General features: G+C 38.7%; 1 protein-coding gene across 1 annotated transcript in view; it reads left to right on the plus strand.

The window, feature by feature from the left end:
• The window catches only part of rngtt (RNA guanylyltransferase and 5'-phosphatase), an 81,375-nt gene that overhangs the window by 49,694 nt on the left and 8,540 nt on the right, over positions 1-23,141 (plus strand). The window contains exons 12-14 of the mRNA XM_054618230.1: positions 2,732-2,800; positions 13,258-13,358; positions 19,128-19,194. Coding sequence (XP_054474205.1) covers positions 2,732-2,800; positions 13,258-13,358; positions 19,128-19,194 — 237 coding nt within the window. The remainder of the gene's footprint in view (positions 1-2,731; positions 2,801-13,257; positions 13,359-19,127; positions 19,195-23,141) is intronic.

The raw sequence follows: 23,141 nt of genomic DNA on the forward strand, positions 1-23,141 counted from the left end.
GAGATACAGGCATTGTTAATAAATTAATAATACATTTTATAGTCTCAGGACAGGAGACGACTTACAGTGTGTTTTATAAAAAAGGCCACTCGAAGCACATTGTTGTTGTTCAACCTTTCAATATCTCCCTCGTCTTGATGGCTTGTATATGATACTTAATATCCGCTGCAGTGCACTAATGCATACGCTTTATATTTTATTGACCAATGCCATTTCCTGTCTGCCTAAATATATTCACCATCTACATGCACGTATAGAATAGCAATGATTACTTGACAGGATTTCACACAAAAGATTGCAATAGAATCCATATTGCTGCAATACTGACACTGACAATTGATGGTCAAAAGTGATTCTGTAGTCTCTTTTAATGTCTACCCTTTAGAAAAGCTTACAGATTCTGTTCTGTGTGCAATCATATATTAGATTTGGCATTTGGTATTACATTACAGCCGAACATTTTCCAAGGCATGTGATACGCTTTTAAATTGATTTCCTACCTTGCAAGCAGCAGCAGGTCTCCATTCGTGCCAGAGCAGTATGGAAATAAACTCTGTTCAGATTGGTCTTCCATCATGAAGAGCACAACCTTTCATAAAAGTTGTTGCAGTTTTCTTTTTGTGAATGTGACATAGTTGAATTTACGGTGCAGTTTCAGTTTTATCTCACATATTGTGTTCAGTTTTAGAACATTGATTTGAAGGTCCTATATTCCAGTTCATTGCGTTTTCAAATATCACTGAAGAAGGAGCACTCAGCTAACCTTGTGTAAGCACATAAAAGCCTGCAAGTCTTCATATTCATACTTGACTTCACATATTTCTTGACACTGTAATGTTTTGCTTCTCTGCTTTGACAGTGTGTTTGAAATTGAACCCAAACACTGATGTGAGCTTATCTTTTTCCAATATTCAGCCTTACTTCTATATATTTAATTGAAGGTATGTTAGAGAGGTGAGGCGAAGATCACTCCTTTTTGGAGTTTTAACTCTTAAGGTATGGCTGTGTGTTTAACCTGAGTGATTCATTGGGACTTATACTTCCTGAGGACGGTGGATCTTTTGTACATCCACAGGTACATAGCAAACGGGAGCTGCTAATAGCTAATTGCTTAGCTATTAGCGGCATGCTTTTTGTGGTGACAATTATCCAAAATGTAGCCCACAGCTAGCTTACTCTAAGGAAACTTTATATTTCCTGTTTATGGCCCTTTTAAGCCCTAAACTATGACAACAGTGTCAGACTTTGAAACCCCTGCTAGGATGAGGGGGATTACATTTTCCTAAAATCCTGAAGTTTGTCAAATGTTAGGCAAACCTGATTCGCACACAAAAATATTGTTTTGCAGATCTAATGGACAGTAAAGTGATTTGAATCTGAAATAATTTAGCCAAAGTTGTACTGAAGGTGTTTTTTTTTTTTTAAGAGTTGTAGTTAAATTATTGTAGCAGCCCATCTGCCATGAAGACTCTTTTTGGCATTGTGGTCTTTACCTACGTTTGTTCTATGGCCTCAGTGGAGGGTGAGTTTATACTTTAAAGTTCAAATAGGATTGATATTTTTGGGGGGGAATTAGGAATTGACATCAAACAACAGCTAATGTATCTGGTTCTGAGGTGTCAAGATGAAGCAGGTTTTGTTTAACAATATATCTTACTTGAAGTTTCAGCATGCTTGTATTTTCCATGTGATATAATAATAACAATAAATTTATTCGTATAGCACCTCCACACATGAAATGCAGAACAAAGTGCTTTGCAACAAAGGAAAATAGGAAAATAATGAACAAAACAGGAATAGAATGCCGTAATGAATGTAACAAAACACACTTGATAATGATAAAAAGGTTGAAAATAAACCCACTGAATAATATTAATAAAAAAACAAGACAAAAATATTGAACTCATTACCCATATTTCCAACAGGCACATGTACTTCAATAAACACTGCAGTGGAATCAAAAGGTCTCTGTTCTCTTCTAATCTGTTCTTTTCTTTTCTACATCTGTGGTTTTTGATTTGGGTTGGATTTGTGTTTTAAGACAAAAACTCAGTACTTCGCCTTGAGTGTAGTTGCTGGAATGTAAATAAGTAGGCTTCAGTTTCAGGGAAAGAGAGGAGTTGTATGAAAGAAGAGTCAGAAATGAAAGCACTTTTAAATTAGGGGATCTCTTAATCGGTTTCCATATGCAGATTGGATTCTCCGCCTCATTTTATTGCCTCTAATGTGCCGTGCTGTAGTTGCCATGGCTGTTGATGTGCTTCGTGATGTAGAAAATCTGCTTTTGTTGTGTAGGAGCTCTGCCCTGTCTCCTGGGCATCCCATGTCTACTGTGGTGCTTGGTGGTTTGTGTTAATGAAATCCATTCTTTCCAAGTCATCAGGAACTTAAGGATTTGTTGCCATTCTGGTCCTCAACCTGGGCTGTCAAGTTACAGATATTGATCTCTCGGTCATGCATTATCAGTCAAAGAGATTGGTGCTAAGTTTCAGGGCTAGATGGATGAAAACAAGGTATCAGACTTATAACTCTGCAGGTTTTCCCGCGTAGAAACCTTCTAGGTATCTTGAAACTTTGCCTACTTTTAAGGTTATGAATTGTTGGTAGACTCAATAGCTATAGTTGACTTTATAAATCAATGCCATTTCATGTGTTCTCAGCTGAAGCTTTCAGCTACCTTTCTTTGTTTTGCTTGGCTGAAACTGTGTCCTCCTTTTTTTAATTTTTTCAGCTACTGGAAGGCAGCTTCACGTCCCAGGTCAGCCACGAAGTCGACGGACTTATCTTCCAGCCATGCGGGGTAAGCCTCCATCTATGTTTGACAATCTGTCATTTTTCAAAGCTGTAGCCCAGTTGCCACAGGTTGATATTCAGGCAAAGCTTTTTCTTCCAGAGAGCTCCTACATAAAAATCAGACAGCTTGTCACTACCACCCGCTGTTCGTCACTCTCTATATCTGTATTGCCCCCTGTTATTGTAAAGGAAGCCACACTCCTACACGAATTCACATAAACACAGTGCCCTCTGAAAGAGGCTGCACAGTAAAACAGACACATGGCAGTTTGTGTTACTTGGTTGTTAGAACAGCAGAAAATCACCTTTATCTGTGACTGTCATACCGTTCCTCTTCTTTTCGCCTGTGATACACTCATGGGTCAATTTTCCACAGTGTAATATATGAAACACTGCGTCGCTCATAACAATGGTGCAGGAATAGTACAGGTAGGAATCTAGCTGTGAGCAGCAAATAGTATCAAAGTGAACATATTGTTAAAAACTCCCCTTTTCAGTGCGTGTTTGCATACATTTAGGTATCTGGAGAGCCCACTAACCCAACAACTCTGAATTAAGACAACCCAGTCTGTTGTTTATGGGCTAACTCGATCAGAAAACACATAATCAATCAAACCATTTAGATTTGGCTACCCTTCCTTTGTCACATTCAGGCTCATTAGCATACACCTATCCCCATCTGAGTATCTCCACTGAGATGGAGAATGGCTTGACAACTACCTTTGGAGTGGTGCGACATTATCCTTTACACCATGGTCTCTGATTTTACCTGTTGGTATGCCTTTAAGCAGAGATGGCGAATTTCATAATGGCAACAAAAGCAACAAAAATGTTTTTTGGCTTGATTAACTCCAACAGATTTGCATGAAAGAACTGGGCAGCACTCGCTTACATGGGTAACGGTGTTAACATTTTGTGCCTGCTCACCTGCTTCTCATTTGTCTTAAACCCCAGACATGTTGAGTATCTCTTCAGTCAGAGGTATATAATCAACCAAGGGTTAAACAACAGTTCAAAAATATGCTGCCATGGTGCACTGAAACCCTATATTTTTCTTTGGCCACAGCCCAATCAGAGATTTTAATTCAGGTGTTTGGCATTTTTCTTGGTTGAAAGTGTGATTTCAAGCCCAACTTGCATTTGTATCCACAGCTAGCAATGTAGAAATGTTCTGCCATATGTTATTGCGGCGGCTTACTTCTTACATTTTCTTCGTGCCTATTTTTTGATTTTTCTTTTTTGATGATTTCCAACATTTCTTAAAACCTTTTAAATGTGGCTTATTTCCATGAGAGGGAATGAGCAGGTGAATTTGTAATAATGAGGATTTCCCTTTAAGGAATATCATGGAGGCTTTTTTCTTTCAGCATAGCTGTATACGTCTCATTGAAATCATATTGATTATGTAAATGTATATCAGAATTGCAGCAGTAAAAAACGAGTTCAGCATGCCTTGGATGAATATAGTGAGATAAAACATGCATGGGGTCAAATATAAATTATACAGGACATCCACCAAACAGGGTGAATGTCTCTGGAAGTGACAGATATAATAAAAAAGAATATTAATGTTAATTATGTTAATATATTGAAATGCAAGTAACGTACAAATGGTAGAACGTTCAAATGGGAGAATGATATTAATTGGATTGGATGCATTGGATTGCATTAGCACGTGAGATTATTCTTTGTTGTTTTAAAGCAAAAGAAAACATATTTTGTGTGTTCCTCCCTCTTGTTGTTGTTGAACAAGTTCAGGTTTTTCTCTTCACTTTGATTTGTGAAGTAATTAGTGTATAATTGTAGCCGTCAGCTAGCAACAGGTCTCAGGAGATGTGAAAATGAAATTTGGAGGCTACAAGTTTACACAGCTGCATTTTCTCTCCACCGCAACATGAGCAGAGCATCTCCAAGCAGCTGATTTCTCTCTGAGGCTGGTTAATTGATGCATCCTGATCAAAATGGCAACATAAATGTCTTATTTTTGCAGGTGCTTGCATTTCCTGCTACTCAGTTGGTTTCTTGTAGAATATAATCTTTCCACCGTCAGTTTTCCACTCATTTTGTTGTCAAAATTGGACTTTTCTTTTTTATGAAAAAGTGCTTGGTCTGTAATCAAGAGGGGATGCTAGTTAGATTTAGTTATCTTGTTTCCACAGTTTATACCATTTTTTTTAAAACTGTAGGGGAAATATAGTGCTGTATGATTGCTGGAAGAGAAATCAATTATGTTTAAATTGGTTAAGTGGGTTGTATTGAATTCCGAACTTAACACAATCCAAACCAGAAAATGTTTTTTGATATAGTGCACTAGGGTTGATGCAGCCAGCCATTGATTTATTTTCTTCTGTAGCTTCAGTACATTTAATCGATCATGAACAACAGGGCCAGAGAAAGGGAAGGAAAGCACTGTGGCCCTCTGGGTGCAAAGATGTATTTGGCGTGTATCAAACTGGCTGAGGAAACTGCAATAACATCATCCTCCTCCCAGTCATGGATTAAGAAAACACTTTTAACCTGGGTTTGTGATTTGTTCTGGCAGGTGCTTTTGAAATTATTGCTTTTCTACAAGCAGGAATAGAATCAGCCCGAACAACGTGCAAATGTTCTGCCAACAAGAAAACTGATTGCGTGGACAGGTCCATTCTGTTGGCAGGTGCTTTTTTTCACCCCTCATAATATAATTCTCGCCTTTGAATTAGATGGAAGTCCTTTCATAGCGCTGCAAGGCCCCATATGATACACAGCTCATTTTAGAAATTACTGCCACAGACCCAGATTTCCCATGTGTCCCATCAAAGCTGGCTGTGCTCATTCTGATTTGTAGATCTGTGATCAAATCACTGTTCATTAAGATGCTTCTCTGCAGTTTCATGAATCTGACAGAAGGAAATCTCTCCCAACTCCTGAAGGTCAGCAGCTGGTTCCCATCTGCACAGGCGCTGAAACAAATGGGCCACATTTTAAAAGCTGGCAAGTCTGATGTGACTAAATGACGATGCAGATAGTTGGCCATCTGATGTGACATTACAAAAGGAGTTATTATGCTACATTGTCTGGCTTTACTTTTTTTATTCTAACATCAACATTAAACAAAAACATTTGTATGGTGGTTTTGGTTTTATGAATCAGAAAGTCTTAAGCACTTTAGACAACACAAACAAATAGGATTTTTGCAATAAAACAACAATAACCAGACTCGGCTGATAAAAACAGTGTGACAGTGGTCATTACGACGATGTCTGCATGCACTTAAATACAACAGCAGAGGCTCATTTAAATGGCATTAACCATTAACAACCTCAATCCTGGTGATGACAAGAAGACAGACTGCACTTGCTGTTTGTAAGACTACCTTCAAATAGTCTGTGGTGATGTCATAGATCTAACTATCACCAAATAATTGGACGAATCCATCCTGACATTTTCTGTTCCAACTGTATGGGTTTGCAATTTTAACATGAATATAAAAAAATACTTTTTTTATGTTGCAGTGTTTAGATTTTCTCCACATGCTGGCGTAATGAAAAACAGTGAACATGGATAGCAGCATTCTGCTAGTGCATCTACACAGTCAGTTATAGGAAACCTAACTTAATATTGAATAATTAAATATATTGAGATTGTGTAATGTGATGACCTACACAAAATACAACTTGTAAGGCACAATAGTAAACGGCATTGAAATACTAGAGAGGCTATTAAAAATGTACAGGGAAGAATTAAGGACATTGGCTTGACGGCAGATAAGGCGATGAAGGGGATTGCTGCTATTTGGCACTTTTTTCAGTTGAACGTTCTCATTATGCCGGGCACAGTCAGCATGTTAGCAAACATTCCACGTTTGAAGTTGTTCCGGTCACCTTTGCATGTAAAGAAAAGTTTTGCATTGTGTGGTTTACTGAATTAATGCACTTTCTAAAACGCATTTACTTTTGTTGACCTTTGCCTCGTGTCATTGGATTATTGATTGACACTGTGACTGTTGTTTGAGATCCCCTTGATATGCCAACCTATGTAAATAAGCCATTATTAGTGAAGGATGCTGTGCAGTGGGAGAGAACATGCTGGGGTAGGGGGGAGCTCTTAATGCCACCACCTAGAGTGAAGACTTGAGGTTCTCCATGTGGAAGCCCATTCTCCTTTGGGGCAGTTCCATGTGTTTCCCTCTTCAGTAAGAAATCATGTTTGATTGCTTTAATTTACCTAAATGCATTAAGTATTAAAGAACAGAGGGACTCATGGCAGGGGGGGGGGTTCTGCAACAGCTTCTGGTTCAAGTGGTTTAGCTGATTGTGAAGTCTGTGTTAGGCAGTAACTTTAAAACCCTCTTGGTCAAGAAGCTGTTTGCTTGTTTTGTTTTTTTTAAAAACCTTTTACGTGGATGTTGAATCAATACTGATGGTAAATGTGGTAATAAATTCTCTGGTGGGTGCTCTATTGACCAAGAAAGCTGATCTCTCTCCCTGGCTATTCTGGCTGTGCCTACATGACCCAAGATGTATTGCGTGAAGGGTGGTGAATTCTCTATGAAATAAACACACAAAACCTAAATGAAGGAAATATTCCTTCACCTTCACATAAAAATACACTCGTACTCATTCTGATTCAAGTATCTCTCTTACACTGAACTAGAAACACACCTTGTTTAGTCTTCCCACTGCTCACAACAATCGGCAGGTTTGGTTGAAATAAATCCCTAATTCACAGAGGAAGATCTGAAAATATGCCGGCTCTACACGTTTTGCTTCAGCACAAGGATCTTTTGTCAATATCAGCCTCAAACTAAATATTTAATAAGATTTGGTTTACCGAGCACATCACTTGTTTATTAAAGGGAGATTAACATCAGTTCACTGCAACAGAAGGATGATCATGCATTATCTAATCACCAACACCACTATCAACCATTAATGGGTCCATGGGACCAATAGAACTGCGTCACATTGCAATTGTTTTCCAAACTCAGTGATTTTGTCACTCTCTACACCAATCAATGCAATCTTAATCTTTTCTTCTGTGAATGTGTTTGTCTCAGTGTTAATCTCAGCAGGGTCTTGCTGCTGTGAATGCCCATTAATATTAGCACAAAGGTTGCCCCCGTGGCAACCCGCAGTCACTGGGTGCGTTATCTCACCCAACATATGGTGTCCTTGGAATATGTTTTCTTTGTTCAAGGGAAATCGGAAAGATTTTGAAAATATAACAGAACCATTGGCACAGATGGTACAATTGCTTTTGGGAGAGGACTACAGATGGTGATCTCTTTACAAAAATACAAAGAAGACATTAGAAAAAAAACTCAAATCATTTCAGCATCACTCAAAAATTCAAGTCATTACAGAGAGTGTGGTTGACATCCATTCTGGACCTAGTAAAGCTTTTGAATCCCCGTCCTTGAATTCCTCAATCTTCTTTATTCCAAGACAAATCTTTCCTGTCACTGCACCATTTTTTCATATTCACACCAAAACGCCAAAAAACACAAAGACGCCTACATTAACAATGTTGATCCTAAGAAATGGGCCAGTGTGTCTGAGCTGTAACAGAGGGAGCTTTTCTCTGGGGAACAGATTTATTTGACAAGCCCAGCCTTTTGTCTGTAATCTGCAGCACACTTAAACAATAAGTCTGCCTCAGAGCAAAAAGCTGTTATTGAAATGAGACTCAGCTAATCAAAGGAATTCTCTTCAAGCATACCCGCAAGCAGCTTTTTCTTTAATCAAATTACACTTGAAACATGTATTAAGCTTTTGTGTATTGTGGATGCTCACCACTATCACTATACTACAACCTATTTTAAGCAGACACTCCAGTATTTATATATAATTTAGCTGCACATATTGCTTTGGTTTTTTGTTTATCTCATATCATTGCCAAAAAAAATCATTCGAATCTAAAACCGCTCTTGAAATGTTAGTGAGCAATATTTCTGACTTGTTTTTTCCTAATTTCCCTCAGAAGTCAAAACAGTGGTGAGATGGAGGTACAATATTTATATCCACGTAAAGGCAATCTTATCTTAGAAACGCCAAACCTAATTCTAATCATGGCAACTTCAGTTACAGTACGGTTTAATTTGCTAGTAGAAACTAGGAGCAAAAATTGGACATTAAAGGGAAGCAATCCATCATTGATACAGTGATGCACCTAATTCTTAATTTAACCTTTTAGGCATGTTAGCAGCATGGCATTGTCAGGCGGTCCACTACTTCAGCCTAAACCAAAATATCTCATCGAAGTCTAAGTAAATATTTTCTAATCAATATTACTATGTTATCATATATTTTCAGAGAAATACACGCATACCACTGAACTGCTTACATACCGCTTTAGGGGGTTAGAAAATAACCATTTTTCTACTTGGTGTATACACACGGCTGTAAAAGAGCAGTGGTTCCACATTTTCGTATTCTGGTTCAGTGTTTCCATACTTTGAGGTGAAGAAAGGATAGAGTCCTGTTTCTTTCTGTGGAAATATGGATTGTACAAAAGCAAATGCAGCCTGGCTATTTCTGGACTTTAAAAGGGTAACAAATAGCTTGACAGATTGTCGGTCTTCTGTTATATCGCTGGATTCTAATAGTTGAACTCCCTCCCCTCGGTTATTTATTTCCCTTTATTGACATCAAGGAATGGCTACGGTTTGGTCCTACCAATCTCAAATTTACGGGGTCAAACTGATGTTGATCTAAGTCTATCCCAACAGCATCTCTAAAGCTGCTGCCTGATAACCTGCCAAGCACCTGTACCTTGTAAAAGTTATATATGTTGTTTTGATGAACCACTGCCTGCCTTTTCACTCGTGAGCTCCAGGTTTCTTCAGGAGCTTTAATGTTCAGTTCATGCCTGGACAAGCATTGTTGGTGTATTTTCTGTCTTTTGGTTTTCTGGCCAATTCGGACGATGTTGAAAATGCAGTTTCTTGTGAAAGTTATAAAGTCTTAGATGGCAGTTTAGTGGACTAATTTGAGTTTTTATCTTTGTCACCAAAAAATGTTTAGTTGAAGTAGAACTGCGAAGTCAGCCAAGCAGTGCTTGCACAGCAGTACTGCTGATGATGCCTGCAGTCAGGTCATGCTGGTGTTTTTCAAAGCTGGCACAATTTATAAGAGTTTGTTATATTCACAATTCTTGAACAAGAGATAAGTAGATGCAGTCCAGAAAACAGCATCAAATATAAGCGGGTGCAGGTTAAAAATAGTAAATGGAGAACAGAATAGATAAGACTAGCCGACCGTCCGTAAATCCTTAAACATTCTCTCCATTTAACCTCGTATTACAGGGCTGCAATAGCAATTTACAAAGCGATTGTCACAGCGTTTTCACAAAAAACTAAAATATCTGCATGGTCAGAAACTAACGGGTAAAAAATGGCCATCTTTCTGTTGCACCTCTGACCACACCTCTGACCACATCCACTATCACTAACGGTAACAAGCAAACAAAGGCAGCGAAAATGACCGCTAGCTTGTAAACATTAATGTTAACAATGTAGGATGTAAAATATTCAAAAATTGGATTTTCAAATTTTTTTGGAAGCAAAGAAATGCATTCAACACACCCGTTAGACCTCAAGAATGCACAGTTGGTGAGAAACACTGAATGTAAACATAACTTGCTATTGGGCCGAGAAAACTCCACAATGCACCTGGTTTAAATCAACCTTAAAATAACTTTGAAAGACGATACTAAATCATGGTTAAGTTAAAGGTCATTTTAGGGCTGTATGTTTTGTTAGACCTTGAACACGTGGTTGGCTGTTAAGTAATCAGAAAGATGTTTTTCTTGTATTTTTCCAAAATGTATTTTCTATATAGTAATTACACTAAATTGTTTTGGCATTTGGGTTGTACATTGTTTTTTTATGAAGCAGCCACACTTTTCCTTTCACACTATGCATGTCCCTCAGTTTTTCCTCACCTCGGTCTGACAGTCGCTGCCTCTGAATTTCCAATTTGAAGGTCTGTTTTGCACTTCAATAATAAAGCTCTTGTTTTGTGTGTGCAGTCACTTATTGACAAGGCTGACAATAGTAATGAAAGCATGAGTGCAACTGGTAGCACTTTTTCATTTAGGAATGCATTTGAAGGTAGGCTATTTATTTAATCGGCATTCTGATTGGGTTGTCATAGAGGTGTTGCTATGGTTCTGCTGGCATGTATAAAGCAAATTTCACTGTGGTTGAAAAATGTAGCACATCAATTTTAACAAGCCTCAACAGATCCTCAGGGCAATGGATTTTCTGTTAGTGGTTATTCATTTACTAACATAGGTTCACATGGTATTGTTTTACCACAGTGAAGATAAACCATGCCTATAGATTTGAGCTCTTCGGAAGTATGTTTCTTTCTCTTTTTTTTATTAAGCTCAATTATGAAGTAATTTGAACGACAACTGTCGAGGACTTAATCACCCGTCGCATGTATTTCATTTAATTTGGCATTAGAGCTACAGAAGAGGAATAAGTAATTTCACAAGAGGTTATTTTGATGCCTGTGCAGCAGAGCATAACCAACTGCATCGCAGAATGTTTCTTTCCAAAGCCCACGTATCCAGTAGAAAGGATGTACTCTGTTCAGGTTCTTCAAAAGAGACATTCACTCTTTTCCTGCTCTCTAGCTTAACTGCGGTGAATATCCTTTTTGGAGTGTGCTGGTTTCAAAGGCACATGAAGGACGCCTCCCACACGGAGAGCTCCACCATGGACAAAGCAGAAAGACACCCCACACTCGTGTTCCCTTCACTTCTAAATCGACAAAGTCAGTCTGCCCTTGATTCCGCCAATTTAACTAAAACTATATTTTCCCAACTTTGCCATCAGAACAAGATTTTATTTTCATACATACATTATGTTACAATCATGTTAAAGTGTAACTGAAGTCACATTAAGTCATCCCTTTTTGTGGTCAAAAATAATGTCAATATATTATTATTTATAGTTTTATTTTACTAAAAGAAAGAAAAAAAAATCCTAAAGGATTATCACTCACAACTCTGGTTTCCAACCTGAAAGTCAAATATGCGACATTTCCATCAACAATTCCCAGCAAAACAGTCACTAGACGTCATTATGCTTCAACCAAAGTGCTTATTGGATCTGACTGTCTTTTATTAGTGTTAGCACAACTATTGTACTTCCGTCACTTCTTGTGTGTTCAACGGAGTGCAACACCATGATTTTCTTCACTGAGAGACTGTCCAAACTTGTGCACCATTATCTCCACCTTTTATGCATTGTTGTGTTGGGACTACAAAGGCGTTCAAAAGACACGTTCCTGGCGAAATATTGGGGAGGCAGTGTGATGAAAATACTCCACTACAAGTAAAAGTCATGCATTTCAAACCTTACTTCAGTAAAAATATGAAAGTATTAAGTATTATCAGCAATATGTATAGTATGAAAAGTGATCAATGTGCAGTAAAATGTTCCCTGTCGGTGTTTATGATTACTTATGATGTTTTTGGTATATTACTGCTGCATTAACATGTATTTTGCTTTTACTGCTGTAGATATTTAAGGTTGTGATCATTTTAACACCTTTTAGGCACTGTTGGCTTGTTTAATCTTCAGCAATGTTATTTAAGATCATTATAGTTTGCAGCGTCGTGGTCCTGTAAGAACCTTCAACATTTCATGAGCACAGGAAAAAAAAGTAATTTTCTGGGTGATCCAAGTTTAAGAAGGAACATTTTCTCAATCCATTAAGAACCACTTCATCCTTCAGTTTATCACAAACATTAAAAATGTATAAAAACTTTAGTAAGTGAAGCCGGGAAGCCCTTATTTGGTCCTGTGCGTTGACAGGTTTTCCTGAGGAATCCTGTCTGTTTTCCACACATTTCCCTGGAGTAGACTTCTGTTACCGGGCAACCTGACAGTGACAGAGTCTGGTCATCTGTTCCCGCCTCCAACCGTCTTGCCTTTACATTGCTCATGTTCCACTGCACTTGTTTCATGTCCTCCTTAAATGTCAGCCACGCACAGATAATCAATGCCCGTTATTGAACAGTAGTGATGTGAATAATGTTTTCATGTTGAATCATTATTTTGCAGCCTGTAATGTATTTACACAGCTATTCTTACCATCCCACTGTGCTGTTTTCTACTTTTCTAATTTTCATTTCGAATGTGGAGTACTTGAACAAATTATTTAATAAGCACTTTTTTTTTTCGTGTTTCATGACGATTTTGATACCAAGAGACTTACTATTAGCCTTAGATCAATAAAGCTTCACGCCTTGCTGCTCTTAGATTGTTACATACCAACAGTGTATCATAATGGAGCCTAATTTGATGCAGGCTTTTCAGCTCATTAACTGTGCTTAAGAACTCACAAATTACTCAGCCATTATGTCATTACGACTTCTACTCATGAAACCACAGGGTCGCACTCGTTCCATGAAAGCAACCTTAATACGTATTCATCCACAATTTTTGGGGGGATTGGGTTTCACTTGCAGAGATACAAGGCCGGGAGGTGTGATGACATCCTCAAGTGGAAGCCGCCCAATCTCAACTCTGTGGACTTTCGCCTCAAGATCACCAAAGTCGGAGGAGAAGGGTAAGTCACTGTTGCCAGGGAAACACTCTGCCTGATGAGTCTAATGGCACCTATCATTTTGTGACACACTGGAGTACTTCACACACACACACACACACACACACACACACACACACACACACACACACACACACACACACACACACACACACACACACACACACACTTGTACAGTTGCTTTGTGTGTCTGTATCAAAGGCAATGCTTTAATCTTTTTTTTCTCCCATTTCCTTTTTGCCTTGGGGTTCAATTCCTGTTACAGTAACGGTGCTACAGTGTGCAAACGTTCATTCCTTTCACCATCATAGCCTACATGCGCTTTTGTCTCTAGCCCCAGCAATGTTTTATTTGCTATATGTGCAAAGAAAAAATCGGTACTGCCTTTCCCTTTTTTTCTCATTTTATGTTTATCATCCTCTGCGACATAAATTATTCAGATCCACTGGTCCTCATCCTAGACCTTATCCTGGTAAACAGTAGAGCTCTGCAGAAAAACAATTCCATATCTAGAAAAGACAATCGATTTCTGGAGATCAATACAGCTTTTGGTATACAGTCGTATCAAATATAAGCAAGCTGTAACATTGGTAGTTGTCTAAAAGTCTGATGCAGTTTACAAAAATCTCTTTTTAGCCATTCTCGTAATCTGGAAAGGTAATGTGCGTCTTTCAGTTGGTTACTTTGGTCCGGACCGAAATAGCTCCGCAAGTATTGGATGGATTGATCTCTTGACGTTTGCTCGAGTCACACCAAGCAGGTTGACACACATGGATTGCAATGACTTTTGATACAAAAGTTCATGGTGCCCAGAGGATGAATCCAAATACCTTTGGTGCTCCCCTGACTTTTCCTCTAGCACCCTCCGCATTTCAAAGTAGATTTTCACTTAACAACTGTTTAAGGGATTTTCCCCAAATTTTGTACAGACATTCAAGGTTCTCAGAGGATGAATCCTAATAACCTTGGTGATCCCTTGACTTTTCTTGTTGCACCACCATGTGGTTGGCATTAGAGATATTTGACAAATAGCTCGACAACTATGGATTATTTGCCATGAAACATGGTACAGATATTCATATCCCCCTTAACATATATCGTAATAACGTTAATGATCACTAAACATCAGGTACAAATTTAAATTTTATTCAATACTTGACCAATTCATTTCAAAGACACAAACCTTCCCATCAGCCTCAGCTGCATTTTGCGTTTAGTGCTTATTAACAGCTTACACATTAATTTACAAAGACAGACATGGTACTTTCCAAACATCAGCCTATGAGCATTGTAATTCTAAGCACGTTAACTTTTATCTCAAAACAGCACATTGTGCCTAAATGCAATCTCACGGAGCTTTATGCACGGCTTGTCGACTCTTATTCATGTTCTTTTCTGTCAGCACAACGCGCATCTCTTTGCTCTGGGTGCTTTTTCCTCAGATGAATCTGAGTATTGTCTGAGTGTGAGCAAACAGACCCTTAGCACTGAGGTTTCTGGTCACGCTGCCTTTTCCTCTGAGAGCCAGGTGACCTTGGTGACTGTCCCAGCTTTGTAGCCGTGAGCCTGCCACCATTCACCAACAACAGACTGAGAGGATCACAATAGGGCATTTTCCTCCAAAGCCAGCCGGCTAGTCAGCCTCTTGACTCCTCCCTGTGTGTGGGAGAACACAGACGATCATTGTTGCCATTTGAGAATGTTCTGATATTTCCCTGAAAGATGAATTTTGCTGGCAGAGGAGCAATCAGCAGACCTCACTCTGTCTCGGTGTAGGTTTTCAAATCTCTCCTTGGTTACTGTCTGAGAGAGAGATGGACAGATATATCAGAGGTAACTACTGTTTATTCATCAGCCCACACAGTCAGTCCTTGAGCTCGTCTTTGTGAACCGCAGAGGCATATACAGCCTTGCAAGTTTTATTACCTTCTCTGAAAGCAGGCACGGAGGCACACCGTGATTACTGTGTGGCAGGAAGAGCGGAGAGTTGGAAAATAACAAAATGGAAAGATGAAGCAATCCCAGAAAGCATGCAAGTGCCCCTCCCAAGCGTCGAACTGAACAGTCTTTAGTATTGTATAGATGGCTTGACTTAAAGATAATTTGAGAGGTGAAGAGTAAGGGTTACATCATCATTTTTTCTTTGACGGACCCAGAGAAGGAGAATGTTACCTTTTGATTGGATTGGATTGGCTCTCTCATTACAGCATCCCAATCCATATTTTATGTAACGGATCCCAGTAAGATACTTTCATTTCTGACTGATGATATAAAAGTGTCAAAGGGAAGTTAACAACATATGATCATTGCTTTTTTTCCCGACTTTATTACCATGAGAATTTATCTCATTTGCAACATTTCACCTGCAGAGCCACCGTGGCGTTGTCATTTATTGTTTTAAGTGGAAAAAGTTTCAGACCATTATGGAGACTCTGCATGGTGTCAGAATGTTAGATCTTTAGATGCATTATTTTTGCAGTCAGTTTTAAGATGCAAACAGTCTGCAATTTTTCGAAGCTGTAGAAAAGAACGTGGGAAAGAGAGACATTCCCTGTACTTAAAGTGGATCTGACATGTCAAAAGAGCTTAAGCTTGCAGCTTCTCAGTCCTCCAAAAACATGAAGAATGCTTCAGAACAAACATGTCGCCTTTCTTTGGACTCTGAACCGTGAATGGATTGCTCTGTAGAGCTTTGTGGAGTTGACATCTCGTTGACCTGGTTGTCTCCAGCTGGCACGTCATCACAGGCTGTCAGGTTGGCTGAACTCCAGCATACACATTTTGTGGAATATAATATTCCACTGTTGAACAGTCTTGTAAAATTTGTTGGACACATGTTCACAGTTATTATTTATAATAATTGGTAACATGTCATAATGGCTTTTCTTAAGCCACTTTCACACTACAAGACTCTCAAAGTTGTCACATCTTTGTACCATTCACACTTTAATGTGTTGTATTCAGAAGTCTTAAAGTCGTTGTGGTTTTCGCACTACATGACTGACCGGCAACTGGGGGTTACATACTACAGATCTTTTACCGGGAGTAATCCCCGATGAGTATATGTTTGAAAACACATGTGGAAAGTGACATGCTAAATAACCTGATACTATGAGTGAGACAGGGTTTTTGTTTAACCATATCGCAGAACTACTCATGTAATCGTCCATGTTGAAGTTACTGTTGGAACGCGTATAAAATAACCTTTTTCCACATGTCTTAACTATTTATAGCCTGTTTCCTCCAGGTGCTCCAAGACAGGCCCAGATATTTACCATGCTAGATATCTGGAAGGTGTCTGCGATGCGTCGACAAGTGTCTCGGTATAGGTGTTTTAACAGTTAACACATATTGCTCGAGCGCCGATTTGCGAGCACTGAGCCAACACCAATATTCCTCTGATCTGGGTCTTTTGACTCGAAGCTCAAAAAAAATCATTGCACGTGTATAGTGAACTAGGCATTAGTCAGCATATTTGAAGGATAATGTTGTCAATATTTTATACTTTTGTTACAGTCCACAAATCAATTAAAAAAAACTTCCTGTAAGTCGCTTTGGATAAAAGCGTCTGCTAAATGACTGTAATGTAATGTAATGTAATGTAAAAGACCAAAAACAGCAAGGCATTAGTCCATCGCTCAATATTTCTTTATTTCTTTAATGTTGTTTTTATAGGCACAGTTATGTAGCATATAGCAATGACACATACCATAGCAAACAATATTTACAAAACAGCACCAAAGTATGACACAGTAAAACTCAATGACGAGCTCCAGAGCATTCAGGACTATGTGACTGGATCTTCATTAAATGGTGTTTAAAAATTTATGATCCATTTTAAGGAGTTCTACATATTGATTTCCCCAACAGAAATACGAATTACTGAGCCAGAAACCCATTTAAGTACCTCTATGCTCTTCAACTTCCTGACCCTGTCTATGGCCATACTGAAGAAAAATATACATTGTACTTTGTATACTTTGTTTTTATAAAACACTAAATAAGGTCTTAAAGCAGCTGGGCAATGTGTTTTGTTGCTAACTTAAATGAAAAAGGAGAAATTTGTTGTTGGGGACTATTTTCAGTTACTAATTAATGCACGTTAAGTACACTACTGAGAAATAATGTATGTAATATTTGGGATTGAATTAAAATAAATGACAGTGCCCATGTTCATGGAAATGAAGGAACATGACAACCATGCTGTGACTCATTGATTTGGCAAAATTGGAGGTCTTTGTCGTACAGGAATAGCCTTTATTAAGTTTGGCTACACAGGCAATACTTGTTACCAGGAACTATTAATGGATAGTTTCAGTCTTTTCGCTGGATTTGCTGACAGTGACACAATTATAGAACACCACCTGCCTCATCTTTAAACATAGAGAACTAAGCAGGGTGCAGAAAAGAAAGCTCTCACTAGTTGTTTTATAGTTGGCACCTCAGCCATTACTTTCAAACAGTACCTATTATTACGTTTTTTTCTTTCATGCTTCATAAATTCTTTGACATATTGTTCCAGCCGTTTGGTTCTACAAGTCTGATTGCATTCCTTTTAAAGACTACCGTGACATATAACACCATCTTGATTGTTTAATAAAAACCCTGCCTTGTGCTGGAGTCTTACTCTCATCGCTGTTCTGTGTTGTTAAGGTCTTTCATTTTAACGTAATTCATCTGATCCTTACTTAGAGAAAATAATGTTCCAGTGTAATTTAAGACAGCAGGACTTTCAAGACCTCAAACATTTAGATTGTGAGTGGAGCAGCAACTTAGCATCGTGAAACAGCTGGTAAACAACAACAAAAGAGTCTGTTCTTCTGAGACGCTCTAGTATAAACTCTCATCTCTTTCCTCATATGTTCCATTGCCTCTGGTAAACTCTTATTGTTATCTAGTGTTGCCTTAGAAAACTGTGCCACGATCATTCCTGCAAGTTTAGGAAAGTGGTATTTGACGAACAACTAGTTAGTCAGAGGTATTAATAGAACAAATGACGGGAATGGACTCTGTGAGGTCTTGGCATTTGATACTGTCCATCACTGCATGGCTATTTGGCTCTCTTAATGTTTACTGCTGCTTCCTTCCTGCTTGTGCTAGCTATCATTACACAGGAGGGGGGCTGGGGTGGATGGGTAGATGGTCTCCGATTTCAGCTCCATGTGAAAGCTCTGAATAAGGTGCATTAGACTACGTTGCGGTACTGATGTTAAGCTGTCTGTTTAGCTCAATTGCCCCCCTTATTTCTGTTAAAACAAAAAAAAGATTATCTGATATAAAACCAGTGCTCGTAGACGCAGCCGTAACGGAAGACATAGTGTCTGGAAATAACAAAGGGGGTGTTTTTGATGGCGGGAGGTAAGGCGCAGTGTGTGATTAAGACATCTGTTGTGCGTGATCTTTGGGATGAGATAAATGCTGCACTGACACATGTTCAGGATACTGAGAGATGCACACACAAGTTTACAGTACATATAAACAAAGAATTAACTGTGCTAAGAGATAAAGTTCCGTATAATGACATTGTGTTCAATCTCTATAAATTCTCCACAGATTTATCATCAACGTACCCACACTGTAGTTTTCTCTGTAAGTTTAGGAACGTGAAGCTATGCAGAGCGACAGAAGGGCTCAGAGAGGTGTTATCTCACATCTCTGCCGTTCTGTTACTAGCTGGAAAATGGAAGCAATGTAGTGATTTCTATGCACTGTCGTCACCACTCAGATACTCTTGTGTTGAGGGTGTTAACCATGATGTTTCTGTCTCTGTAGGCTACTTCCACAGACTGTCGGTTTACTCTACGTCGGCAGCTATGACAGGCCCTTTGCAAAAATGAAGGTGAGAAAATAAATGTGTTGCTTTGTTGAATTCATCATTGTGCCAAGAAGCCAAAGACCCCTGTGTGGTTCCAAATCCCTTTTAGAATGGCACAAGATTTTAGTCATTTTTTATTTTTTATTGATAGTAAGCCAAGAATAAAGGGAATGCATTAAGTTGCTGTGTGACATGAGGAATGGTACCAGTTTCATTGCGGTCATTTTATTTAGTGACAAATCTTTATCATAAGTTTCCCCTGATTTATACAAACATTTTATGAGTTCTAGTAAAACGATTTCCTGTTTTCTGACCTACTGTTGGTTTAATTTGATGTTAATGCAAACCTTACACTTCCATGGTTACCTGTTAAATGTACATGTGCAGTGCAACGACATGGTCCCCATACCGTCTCTGTATTTAATCTTTCTCCCTATATACTGTATACCTTTCCCTGAACATGTGTAAATCATCAGTACGTACATGTTTGTTTACCAATTGTTTACACTTGATCACAGTGTAAACAATCAACTGATGAAAAGTGCACATGTGGAAGGCTTTCAACAAACATCGAAGCCGCCCAAATATCATCATTCCTAATCCCTTTTCACACAGAACTAGTATTACCTGGAGACCTCTAGTAATTTCAACATTTTATAGTCTAACAATTAACCGGTAAAACGTTTAAACGTTTAATTTCTAATGATCTGTCTGTGATCTGCTCTACTGTAGAGAGGTATTTGTCAGCTGTACTTAGCATAGTGACATGGATTTAAAGGATTTCTCTGTTGCATATTGTCTATATGAAAACACTGTTTTATATAGGATCACACATCATTAGAAGAACTTTGACCTCCAGGGACAAGGACTCAGTCAAGTGCTCTCTACAATCACTAGGATCTCATCTCCATTAGGATATTATGGGAAGTTACTAATCTAGGGGTGGAGAGCAGGTTGAAGAGCAAATTATAGAAAAATTCCATTTGTTCTTTAATTTACTATTTTGATGTAAATTTCTATAATGCTATTACACTATATGGAAATTTGTCACTTTGACTAAATGACTCTTATGTATATGTGAAGGCCTTTTAATAGTCTCAGTCGTGCTTTTCCCTCTGGTACCTTTTGGACCAGACTCCCATGTATCAGCCCTGGGCTGTGTAGCTGAACAAGGTAGAGGCTCTACTTGCTGCTCGGTCTATAAGCTGCTCTCAGTGAGACAGAGCTGCAGCCCTGGGGTCATCTTCTGCTTGCTTTCATGTTGCTAGTTTTGTTGTGAAATGTGGTTTTACAGTCTGTGTGAATATGCTAAAAAATGGTAATTACTTGCCAGAACTGGACACAGCGATTTGTGGTGTGTTTGTTTGCAGCCTGTGGTGCACAACCACAAAGTAGTTTTCATATTCATTGCCTTGCTCGTGGGCATGTTAGTAATGTCGATGTGAATATTCGATGTTATTTGCGGAACTTCCATTTTCTGACTCATTCAAAAGAAAGCAAACCTTTCCCGAACATTTTCTGTAATTCAAAAAAATGTCATCCTGAAAACCTCTGTATTCGCTCACTTTTTCCAATTTGTCCCGTTTGTACCTACAGGGTATGACTAAAATGAATATATATATAGATAAAGTTGTAAACATATGTGTAGATGCATGCTTTACAGATTATATTTCCATTGTATCTCCTGATCTTATTGTACATTTTTTTGTGGGAAACAAACTCAGTGATTTAATCACAGAAATACAGTTAGTCCTGCAGCCTTCATTTGATTGTTTATCACTGTTAGTAATGTTGCAACTGAAGCCCATTCCACCACTGCATATACATTTCATATATCAGTTAGTTAGGTATAGTCTTTACAACATAACTATGGTTTATAGCAAGTTTTATTTTTGTCACTTCCTTTGTTGGTTCAAACGGATATGACATATATGACACAAAGTACAGGAGGTCAAACATATTTGACTTCCTGTACTTTCCCTAATCTCCCATGTCTGTCCAGTAATTATGTTGCTGGAACCAGCAGCTGATTAGCTTAGCCTAGCATAAAGACTGAAAATGGGGGCAAACAGCTAGTCTGGCTCTCTCCAGTGGTAACAAAATCATCACAGCTTCAGGCCCGCGTCCGATCACTTGTGCTTGTTGCCTCATTGTACCTATTATTAGCCATGTCCTCCCTTAACATATCTCAGTGACTACTAAGTTAAGTACAATGATATCAAATCAATAGAACCTAGTTGAAGCTATGAAAGTAGAAACCCAAATTGAGATTAACCACTAAAAAATACTTTTCAGTCCTTCTGGGTGTCATTATTAAAATTTCTGACTTCTAAAGAGGTGGTCTTTGCTAAAGCCTGGTAGAAGTAATGGCTATTGATTCCCCATTTAGGTTAAGTTTCACCACTTCATGGATTCTGCTCCCTTCGCAGGGCTATATGTGGCCTGCTGAGAGTACAGCTCATTAACCATAAATAATTTGAATGGTGCCTGACAGATCTAGTCACCAGAGACGGAGATAAGAGCAGCTCTCTGTCAGAGGCCAGCCGCTTTGATGACGCTGTGAGAGTTTGGCAGTGTGCAATTCACCTGCTCAGTGCAGAATTTTTTTTTTCATTCATGATTTCCCTAATTTAAAGACTCTAATTTAAAGACTCTATATGCATCAAAGGAGTGAGAACTAGCATTTTATTTATCAACCGTAACACTTCGGATTGAACAGAAATTAAAAGATATGTTTGCATTTCTGTTAATTTTTTAGGTTTTTGTTGCCCACAGCTTTTTGTAAATTACATGAAAATGTGGGATTGAGAACCATGAATACCGTCAAAGTAATTGAAAGCGGTTCCCACAGAAAACTCATCATATTGAGCAACAAAACAAACTAATAAATGAAAAGTTTGTGAGGTGAAAAACACAAATGTATTTGTATTTCTTTTCTTTTTTGACTGCCAAACCTGACAATGGGCACCTGCTTTTCCTCATTTGCCTCAATTACACTTTATTAGCTTATTTTTGTCCTCGCATCTGATGTGACAGTCAATCTGAAAATACGGGACAAATTATTAGTCATATACAGTGGGGCAAAAAAGTATTTAGTCAGCCACCAATTGTGCAAGTTCTACCTAAACTATGAGAGACAAAATGAGAAAAAAAATTCCTGTAAATCACATTGTCTGATTTTTAAAGAATATATTTGCAAATTATGGTGGAAAATAAGTATTTGGTCAATAACAAAAGTTCATCTCAATACTTTGTTATATACCCTTTGTTGGCAATGACAGAGGTCAAACGTTTTCTGTAAGTCTTCACAAGCTTTTCACACACTGTTGCTGGTATTTTGGCCCATTCCTCCATGCAGATCTCCTCTAGAGCAGTGATGTTTTGGGGCTGTCGCTGGGCAACACGGACTTTCAACTCCCTCCACAGATTTTCTATGGGGTTGAGATCTGGAGACTGGCTAGGCCACTCCAGGACCTTGAAATGCTTCTTACGAAGCCACTCCTTCGTTGCCCGGGCGGTGTGTTTGGGATCATTGTCATGCTGAAAGACCCAGCCACGTTTCATCTTCAATGCCCTTGCTGATGGAAGGAGGTTTTCACTCAAAATCTCACGATACATGGCCCCATTCATTCTTTCCTTTACACGGATCAGTCGTCCTGGTCCCCTTGCAGAAAAACAGCCCCAAAGCATGATGTTTCCACCCCCATGCTTCACAGTAGGTATGGTGTTTCTCCTCCAAACACGACGAGTTGAGTTTTTACCAAAAAGTTCTATTTTGGTTTCATCTGACCATATGACATTCTCCCAATCCTCTTCTGGATCATCCAAATGCTCTCTAGCAAACTTCAGACGGGCCTGGACATGTACTGGCTTAAGCAGGGGGACACGTCTGGCACTGCAGGATTTGAGTCCCTGGCGGCGTAGTGTGTTACTGATGGTAGCCTTTGTTACTTTGGTCCCAGCTCTCTGCA

The sequence above is a fragment of the Anoplopoma fimbria genome, chromosome 18 (genome assembly GCF_027596085.1).
Source record: "Anoplopoma fimbria isolate UVic2021 breed Golden Eagle Sablefish chromosome 18, Afim_UVic_2022, whole genome shotgun sequence".
Classification (NCBI taxonomy): domain Eukaryota; kingdom Metazoa; phylum Chordata; class Actinopteri; order Perciformes; family Anoplopomatidae; genus Anoplopoma; species Anoplopoma fimbria.